Source organism: Zootoca vivipara, chromosome 9, assembly GCF_963506605.1.
Source record: "Zootoca vivipara chromosome 9, rZooViv1.1, whole genome shotgun sequence".
NCBI classification, from domain to species: Eukaryota; Metazoa; Chordata; class Lepidosauria; order Squamata; family Lacertidae; genus Zootoca; species Zootoca vivipara.
Window position 1 is genome coordinate 1274998 of NC_083284.1, and position 10132 is coordinate 1285129.

At 51.7% G+C, this 10132-nt stretch overlaps 1 protein-coding gene across 1 annotated transcript; it reads left to right on the forward strand.

Moving 5' to 3' along the window:
- The first annotated feature begins 310 nt into the window (after positions 1-310).
- Positions 311-5384, forward strand: LOC118079525 (homeobox protein not2-like). The gene is given in 4 exon segments (XM_060279109.1): positions 311-439; positions 441-617; positions 2252-2485; positions 5217-5384. Coding segments are annotated over 4 exon segments (708 nt in total).
- The last annotated feature ends 4748 nt before the right edge of the window (positions 5385-10132 follow it).

Sequence of the window (10132 nt, forward strand, 5' to 3'; positions counted from 1 at the left end):
CGCCCAGGCAGGCAGGGCCGCCGTCGGGCGAGCCGCTCGGGACGGAGAAAGGGGGTCTGTCGGGGGCGTCGGGCTGCTGCCGGATTTGCGCGCCAGAGGCGTCTTCTCCAGCCGCCCCGTCGAAGAGAGGAAGCCAAGCCCGACGGCGCGGCAGGGAGCAGCCGGGGGGGGGAGTTTTCCTCGACGGCGCGGCCCCCGGAGGCTTCATCCCTGGCCTGGGCCACGCCCTCCTTGTTGGGACAGGGCACGCCCTATAAAGCCCCCGTCGCCTGCGGCTGGGCTACCTCCCCTTGTCCGCCCCGTCGCCAGCATGTTGCAGAGCCGGCCGCTGCTCTTCTCGGCGCTGGGAGAGCCGGCCGTCGAGGCCACCCGGGACCCACCGCCTCCGCCGCGGAGCCGTTTCGACATCGAGTCGCTGCTGGCCAAGCCGGAGCCGCCCCGTCGGAGCGCGCCCGGAGCCAGCGTCTGGGCCGCCGCCGCCGCCTCTCCGGGCGCGCTGCGCTTTGGCTGCGCCCTCCGGTTCCTGCCGGTCCCCGCCGTCTGCTTGGGCGAGAGGCCCCCTGCGCTGCTCCCGCTGCAGCCCCGCCAGTGCGCCCCGACCGGCTGCAGGAGGCCAGGTGAGAGCCGATTCGGGGAACCCGGGCAGGGGGGCGACGGGAGTGCGGGCGGGGTCAGGCGTGCACGTGGGAACAGGCATAAGAGCGAGCGAGCATCTCGCGGGGGCATCTTGTGGGTGGGCGCCTTTCCCGACGGGGTGTCGTCTTAGGACCGTGCTCAGGTGTAGACTGCCTCTGACTCTGGAGGCTCAACATTGAGCCGTCCTGCCTGTAGCCTCTGAGGGCCTATTGCGTAGCCGTCCTGACGAGGGATTTGGAGCGAGGTTAGAGAAGGCTGCATGGAAGCAACGACTCTCCCAGGGCAATTAATTGCCCCTCACTTTCCTTATTGCAAGAAAGGGGGAAAGCCCAGGTGTTTCTGAAAAGTGTTTCTGGTGCAGGTATGGTTTAGCGGTTTGTGTCAGACAGGGACCTGGGAGCCCAGGGTTCAACGTCCGGCTTGCAGGGCAACATTTGATTTTCCCAGCCTAACCTCCCTTCCAGTGTTGTTGGCGGGATTAAACAAGGAGGGGGGAGGACCATGTATAGGGCAGATCTACTCAGAAACTAATAAAGCGTCAGGGCCCCAATCCTGGAGGGGGCCTGAGAAGCAAATTTAGTCCACATTGCTTAAATTTTTTGGGTTTGGTAAACCCAATACGAGTCCCATTTTTTGTTGTATATACTGTATTATTGTATATATTCCCCAACTCTCTATAATTACGTAGCATACATTTGCTGGTGTGCTTGAATCTGCTTTGGAAATAGATAGTGTCTACTCCAAAGTATTGAACCGAAGGGGGCTTCCCCCAGGTGAGTCCATGACTAGCAAAAGCCCAACTGGGACTCATTGGGGAAAAGCAGACTCTGCCTCTGGCCCGCCTTCCTGGACTGCAGAACAAGGCGTTGGGGTCCAGGCAGGCAGATCAAATTGCACCAATTCTGCTTCAGTAGTGCTGGCTGCTCATTCCTTCCCAAGCTCGTAAGTCAGGCAAGGAGTTTAATTGTTCTAAAAGGCCATGACAAACTTGGCTCAAAAGGTCCTCAAACCCTAAAGACCTCGAAAGCCCTGAACGGTTTGGGACCAGTTTATTTGAACGCTGTCCCCCTTCCATGCCCCGTATGCCCACAGGAGCCAGTCTCCAGCCCCTAGGATCATCTGAGAGAAATCAGGTTCAGGGGTGCCGAAGGGATTCTCGGGGGATTCTAGAACACTGTATGTGGATTGGGCCCATATGCAGATTTGCATCCTCTTTGGCAGGTGGAATGGAGGGTCCAAGAATAAATCCGTGGCCATCTAGCTCAGCATTGCCTGCACTGACAGGCAGCAGCTCTGCAGAGTTCTGGGCATGGCTATGCTTTCTTCTGTCTTGCCCAATTCATTGTCCCGCAAGCCGCCTTGGTGTTGCTTAGAAATGAAAGCTAGCCTGCCAATGATTTTACAACAAAGCAGCAAATTCCTTGCTGCCATGTGAATGCGGGGGGGGGGTTGCGGGGGGCCACAGCTTGGATGTCCAGTGTCTGTCAGGGCTCATTGCAGGGCTCTACAAGTCTGTGGTTCTATGACCTTATTTCCCTCCCCCCCCCTACGCTTCTCCCAGGCTAGTCGCTAATCTGGCTTGTAGTGTATTTTCCCTTGACACCCGTGTCACAAGGATGTCTCCCCCTTTGCCGTTCCAGAGCTGGAGTTTGCTCACTGTGCCCTTGCTGGTTCCCTGGGGGCTCCCCTTTCGTGGAGATCAGGGGTCCCCTGCAAGACCAAGAGGGTGCGGACCGTCTTCACGCCAGAGCAGCTGGACCGGCTGGAGAAAGAGTTCCTCAAGCAGCAGTACATGGTGGGCAACGAGCGGGTGGACCTGGCCACTACCCTGCACCTCACAGAAACCCAGGTAAGCAATGCCGCCCCCCACCCCCACCCCGAACTCACACAGCAAGGCCAGGAGCAAGCGCAGCATCTTAACAAACAGAAGGACATCCCTCTTTCTGTGCTCCTCCCAATGGAGCTGGGGACAGGTATACCCCTCCCTCAAGTCGTTTACGTACATACTGTCTTCTCTTGTATATTATTTACTACGAAGCTCTTTAGTGTGGGAATGTTCAGGGTGGCAGGAGAGGACATATTGTTTATTAATATCCTTCCTAACTTGCGCTAGCAAGTTCCTTTACTTAGCAGAGTTTCACATTCCCCCTTTTTTACATGCGCAGCAGATAGCTGGTTGCAGGCTCGTGTGAGCCTCTCGCTATTACACAACTCAATCTGTCTCAGATTGAATTGTATGTTTCTATAAATTCCCTTGAATCCCTCTTAAAAGAATGAAGACGCCAGCATCTTTTTCAAAGTCAATACAAGAAGTTGACCTACATCAGTTCACAGTTGGATTCCTTAAGGCAGACTTAGTTACAAATATGTGGATGTGGACCTACCCCATATGGGGGAATAATCCCAGTGCTTCTGCTAGCTGAGAGCCAGCAGAGCGGTCCTAGCTAAAAGCTGGTCCAATGAAGAAGTCGAATTTGCTGCCAAGGAGTGTGGTGGAGTCTCCTTCTTTGGAGGTCTTTAAGCAGAGGCTTGACAGCCATCTGTCAGGAATGCTTTGATGGTGTTTCCTGCTAGGCAGGGGGTTGGACTGGATGGCCCTTGCGGTCTCTCTTAACTCTATGATTCTATGATTCTAAGAAGTAAGTAAAAAAGAGGGAGGTGTGCTGTGTGACCCATCCTTTAGTTACCTGCACAGGTAAGGTCATGTCCACCTTTAAAAAGGTAAAGGGGCCCCTGACCATCAGGTCCAGTCGTGTCCGACTCTGGGGTTGCAGCGCTCATCTCACTCTATAGGCCAAGGGAGCTGGCGTTTGTCCGCAGACAGCTTCCAGGTCATGTGGCCAGCATGACAAAGCTGCTTCTGGTGAACCAGAGCAGCGCACGGAAACGTCGTTTACCTTCCCGCCGGAGCAGTCCCTATTTTTCTACTTGCACTTTGACGTGCTTTCGAACTGCTAGGTGGGCAGGAGCTGGGACCGAGCAACGGGAGCTCACCCTGTTGCAGGGATTCAAACCGCCGACCTTCTGATCAGCAAGCCCTAGACTCTGTGGTTTAACCCACAGCACCACCTGGGTCCCCACATGCCCGCCTTTAGTCACCTGCAAAGGAAGGATGCTCTAGCCAGGAGGAACATGAAGTTTCAACTGGCTGGACCAAACATTCCCTTGCATGTCTTCTCTGGCATTACAAGCAATGTTGTACTTGACTGCTTCCAGTGGGTTACATCCCACATTTAGCGACAAAACGTCGGATTACTGGAGCTCTGAACCACTTATATGTCACAGAAGGACTCTTTATTACTGTGTTTGCAATTATTCAAGAAAAAACCTATTTTGGAACCTACTTTTGCCATTTTTATGGACGTTTAGTGTTTGTTTACCAATAGTTGCCTTGGTGATATGATCTTGTGTCGACCGCAGTAGTCATTGTATCACCACCCTGCTCCTTGTTTTATTGTTAGAATCATAGAATCATAGAGTTGGAAGAGACCACAAGGGCCATCCAGTCCAACCCCCTGCCAAGCAGGAAACACCATCAAAGCATTCCTGACAGATGGCTGTCAAGCCTCTGCTTAAAGACCTCCAAAGAAGAAGACTCCACCACACTCCTTGGCAGCAAATTCCACTGCCGAACAGCTCTTACTGTCAGGAAGTTCTTCCTAATGTTTAGGTGGAATTTTCTTTCTTCTAGTTTGAATCCGTTGCTCCGTGTCCGCTTCTCAGGAGCAGCAGAAAACAACCTTTCTCCCTCCTCTATATGACATCCTTTTATATATTTGAACATGGCTATCATATCACCCCTTAACCTTCTCTTCTCCAGGCTAAACATACCCAGCTCCCTAAGCCGTTCCTCATAAGGCATCGTTTCCAGGCCTTTGACCATTTTGGTTGCCCTCTTCTGGACATGTTCCAGCTTATCAGTATCCTTCTTGAACTGTGGTGCCCAGAACTGGACACAGTACTCCAGGTGAGGTCTGACCAGAGCAGAATACAGTGGTACTATTACTTCCCTTGATCTAGATGCTATACTCCTATTGATGCAGCCCAGAATTGCATTGGCTTTTTTAGCTGCTGCATCACACTGCTGACTCATGTCAAGTTTGTGGTCTACCAAGACTCCTAGATCCTTTTCACATGTACTGCTCTCAAGCCAGGTGTCTCCCATCCTGTATTTGTGCCTTTCATTTTTTTTGCCCAAGTGTAGTACTTTACATTTCTCCTTGTTAAAATTCATCTTGTTTGCTTTGGCCCAGTTGTCTAATCTGTTAAGGTCATTCTGAAGTGTGATCCTGTCCTCTGGGGTGTTAGCCACCCCTCCCAATTTGGTGTCATCTGCAAACTTGCTCTACTCTTAAGAAGCGGCATCCTGTATCAAGGACAGACCCAGGTGATCAAGGGCCTGGAAGCCAGGCCTGATGAGGAACGGTTGAGGGAGTTGGAATCATAGACTCTTAGTAGAGTTGGAAGGGAGCCCAAGTCAGACGGGCAGGGGGCATCCTTGCGCACTGATGCTGTTGGGGTCGGGACAGGATTGGTTCCTGGCTTGGCCTCCTTCCACTTTCTGCCCTTCTGCCTTGCAGGTGAAAGTCTGGTTCCAGAACAGGAGGATCAAATGGCGAAAACAGAGCCTGGAGCAGAAGGCTGCCAAGCTCTCACAGTTTGGGGGTCCACAGCCCATCCCCCAGGGGCTGCCAGAGGAGGAGGACAGTGGCGAGAATGAGGAGGGGGACGTGGACATCGAAGTGTAGCGGTTGCTGCCCCAGCCAAGGACACCACTTTCGTTTTATTTCAGCAGAGTTGGCACCTGCCTCCTCGGGAGGCCAGGACTTGATGGCGCCCCCGTGGACACCCCCAGAGCCACCTTGCCTGATCCACCTGGGGGCCTTTGGATGCAAGGCGTGGTCTTTCTTCGTGTGCACACTCATTGCCTGGCTCCATCGGGTGGCATTCAGTGAAGGGCTTCTGCTAGGACTTTGGGCTGTGAGACAGAACTTTCTCTCTCTCTCTCTGCACCCCTAAATCTGTTCTGGGGATTCCCCAGTCCCTGTGGACCAGAGCTGGGTGGGGGCAACAGGGAGAAGAGGCAGGGGGTTTTGCATTGCGCAACCAGAAGTCCTTGCACTAGTGGAAGCTCTTGGTTGCATTCCACCCATTGCGTCCTGCTCACTGCCTCTGGGCACTAATATGGCACCAGGGAGCTGGTCAGCAGGACCCACTGGAGCATGGAGGTTCTATTTAACTAGCCAGCCCATATCCAGTGTCAGGATCGTCTTCATGAATCCATGAAATGATGTATACATTAATCCTGTGGCAGTGAGTTCCATAGGTCAGTTATATATTGCTGTTCTTTCGCCACGAAAGCACATGCTTTAAAGAGCTTAGTTTGGTATTCTGAATGGGCAGGCCTTGTGGCTGGATTTGGTTTGCTCACCCAGAGCTTTGAATTATATACCAAGCCTCCTGAATCCGGTGCCAGAGCAGAGGGCAACAGGGCAGACCTTTGTCCTCCAGGGCAACAATTGTAGATTTGGCCCCGGAGCTTAATGCAAACCTTGGTGAATGTTTGAAATCTGAATCTAATATCTCAAAGTTGTAGCCATTAACATTACACCAGGTCCAACCATTTTCCTTACGTAGCTCAGGTTTGTCTGCACTGACCGGCAGCAGCTTTCAAGGATTTGAGATGGGGAAGATTCCCAGTTGAACCCGTGACCTTTTCAAGCTAGCAGATGTTGTGCCACTGAGCCGCAGCCCTAAACGTTCCCTTCCTTGCTAAGTTTGCCACAGAGTCCGCCGTTTCCTCGGACTGGTGATTCAGAGCTTCTCGGCAATCTCAGGGTATAACTGATTGTGCCTCTTCCTTTCTTGAAAAAGCAGGACATTTTAAAACGGCTGGTTGCAAATCATGGTATTTATTTATATAGCAGTAGCTGCACTTTTTAAAGTAGAAAAAGATATAATTTAATTTATTTTTTCCTCTTGTGGTTTTTGTGTGTGTGTTTGTGCCATTGATAAAATCTGGTTTTATAGGAAAGCAGAAAAATAAAAACTCTATATGCAAATCCTGTTCTGTCCCAGAGGCAATGTCACGGGAGTCTGCTGCGCTCATGGCTATGATCCGTGGCAGCAGTCCTGCACACACCGCCAGCAAGACCTGAGGTCCGCATGCCAGACCTGACTGCCCCATGTTGCTCAGGGCTCTTTCTCCCCTGTGGGCCAAAGTCACAACAAGCATCGGTTTCTGTGCGACTTACGGGCTGCATCAAAGCCTTTGGAACATGTGAAGATGAATGGAGGTTATATCTCCCGCTAGACACATACCTGGTCATGCCACCTGGGACTGAACTGGGCACCAGGCAAAGCAGGTCTTCTGCGCCCGAGTTAATGGTCCCACCTGCCCACCCACCCCAATCAGGAAGAGGCACATTTTTTGCCTCTCTGACCATTAGAGCTCTCCAGGAGCTCTTGGGAAAGAGAAGGGACCTTTCACAGCTCTTGCTACTTCACCCCCTAACTGGAGGTGGTGGGGCTTGCACCTTGGGCAGGCATCACACAACTTCTGCCTTTGGGCTTTGCCCCTCCAGGGTGCCCTAGGGAGCCATTGCCCCAAGTCAGCTGCTGCCCCGTTGTGGTGTCCGGGTGCTGCACGGACCTGGAACAGCCATGTCTCTGCCTCCTGTCCATCTGCACCTCAATGGACCGTTGGCTCTCCAGCTGCTTTGGGACTACAATTCCCATCATCCCTGGCCACTGGTCTTGCTAGCTAGGGATGGTGGGTGTTGTAGTCCAAAAGCAGCTGGAGATCCAAGTTTGGGAAACACTGAATCCTGGGAAGCCTTTATGTGCCTCCTTCCCATCAGAAATCCCAAAAGTGGCTCTCATAAAATAAATGTTGGGCATTTTTTTTAAAAAAGAAAAAGTTAGCCCTTAGCAGTTTTAAGTGCATTGTCTGCTCAGGAGGCCTCTGCCCACTCCTGGCTGGGATGACCTTGCGCCAGGAGTCTCTCCGCTGCGCATCTCCCAGCTGCATTCCTGCAATGTGCTGCTGTGTGCGGGCCTTTCTTTACAGTCTGGGAGCTGCAGCTGGCACAGAATGCTGCGGCTGTCCCTGTGATGTGCTGAGGATCAATAGGCAGGGTACTCAGCTGGAAAGCAATGCGCAGACTGCCAATGGGGCACGGTGCCCAATTCGAGGTGCTGGTGCCACTCTACGAACCCCTCAACACCTTAGGACAGGGGTTGGCAAAGTTTTTGTGGCTTGGGCTGGTTCACGGTCCTGCAGATGCTGCGGTGGGCCAGAGTGTGCGCGGATGCATGCGCAAATGCTATTTCTGGTGCTCCTGGCATGGAGGAGGCGTGCACAGCTTCCCATTGGCTGCAGGAGCTCTGAGCAGGCGGCGGGGGTCCATGGGCCGGTTAAATGAGCCACTTGTGGCCCATGGGCCTTAGGTTGCTGGCCCCTGGCTTAGGACTTGAAGGAGCCCCATCTCCAGCCAACCTGAGTTTCGCCATCTGCAGGGAAGGTGCACCACAAGAGGCAGGGCCTTCTCAGTGGTGACTCCCCTGCTATGGAACTTCCTTTCTGCAGAGATGATCCGGTTCCCCACAGTGTGTTCATTCAGGCAGCAGCTGAAGACGCATTTATTCTGACAGGCCTCTGGAGCAGAACAGAAGGATTTTTGGGAGTTTTTTGGGTAATAGTTGTGAATTGCGTTTGAAATGGTTCTTATACGGTTTTGTTGTCACTGTTGATTTTGTTAAGTGCTTTGGGACGCTTGGTGTTCAATGAAATGGGGGACCAGAGTTCAAAACGCCACCTGGCCACAAAGGCCACTGGGTGATCTCTCAGGCCAAGTTACCTTGCAGGGTTGTTGTGACGGTCGAGTAGACCTGGGGGAGAAGGCATGTTTGCCACTTTGAGCTCCTTGGAGGCACTGTGGGATAGAAACGTGTAAGAATAAATCATGCTGATTATTACGGTGTCTTGTATTTTGAATTGTGGCTCTGTTTCCACTTTTCATGCTGCCTGTGTCTTGTCCCAGTATGTCCCAGTTGCAGCCACTGCCCTCCCACACTCCTGCCGGCTCATGGCAACTGGTCAGGATGCCCACGGTGTGCAGGTGCCCATTTGGGGGGCAGAACAGCAAGGGCAGGCAAGTGCCCTCAGGTCCTCCTGCTCAAGGCTTCCCTCTGGCCTCTGGGAAATGGGATGAGGGTCTCATCCAGCCATCAGGCTCTTCCTTTGTTCTTTGTATTATTAATTTTTATTGCACTTTAAAATTTACAGATAAATATCTTTTCTCCTACATTTACGTACATAAGTCTATTTTTCTATACATGTTCATATCCTTAATATAATAAATGACTTTCCCCTAACTCTTTTAACAGCTTCACTATCTCTCTTTATTTCAATTTCTTTTGTACTGTGTTCTAGTATACTTTCAACCTTCTCTTTATATAGGATACCTCCTCTAATTGTCTTTTATTTTGTGAAATTTACTCTAGGCACACCCAAGTTTTGATTTGGGAACCGTGTTTACACACATAATTTTTGAAACAATCCCATTCTTTTTTAACCCTTAAGTTCGAGTGATTTCTTCTTGCTTCTGTCATTTTGGCCTACTCTGCATATTTGCACACTATCGAATCCCCTTTGCAATATTTGGCAATTAACACTCGAGCCGCACTCGTTTGCTTTCTCTTGGGGTGTTTATGGTCATAATAATCCTGTGTTCTTATGCTGTTATTCTTACGTTTGTTTTTACCCTGCCCTTTTCCAGAATGGCACGCAAGGCGGCTTGCAACACATATAACATACCAAAAACAAAACCATGATAAAATTATCTTTCATCTTGAGAGCACCTAAATGAGGATGAGGAACCCATGCCCGCCCTGTGTGCATTTCTTTTCTCCTGCCAGAATATTCAGGTGAACTCACCTGCAGACTGGCAGCGGAGCCAGCATGCAATTGGCTGCTCTTCCATCCGTCATGTGAGCCGCAGAGCTAGGAGGAGGCGGTCTGGTCTGAGGGCTGGGCTGTGGAGACACCTGCTTCTGTTATCTGCATCTCCTCCCTCAGGTGTCCGAGACGGAATTGCAATTTTGAAAAACTGCATCTGTGGCGTTTATTTTTTTTTTTATGCATCGTAATAGCCAGAGCGGTGTTATCATCTCGGATCGTGCATTTATTTTTTAAAAAGCTCCAGGGATTTGTGCCTTTGGACTTCCATCTTTAACGCTCGGGCCCATCTGACAATTCTACCTGAGCGTGGCTCCGTTGTGCTGGCTGGAACAGAAATGGGAGCTCACCTGAAGAAGGAGCACTTTGGTTTGACGGCAGAGGTGGGGTGATGGTGGTAGGAGCCAGCCTTGCCCTCCCTAAATGGCAGCCCCAGAGCTGGGGGGGGGGGGAGAGAGAATAATCATTGGGACAGGCAGGCTGGCATGATGAACCCGCTGGGAGAGGTTAGGGAGCTGTGGGGTTGCCATTTAAACC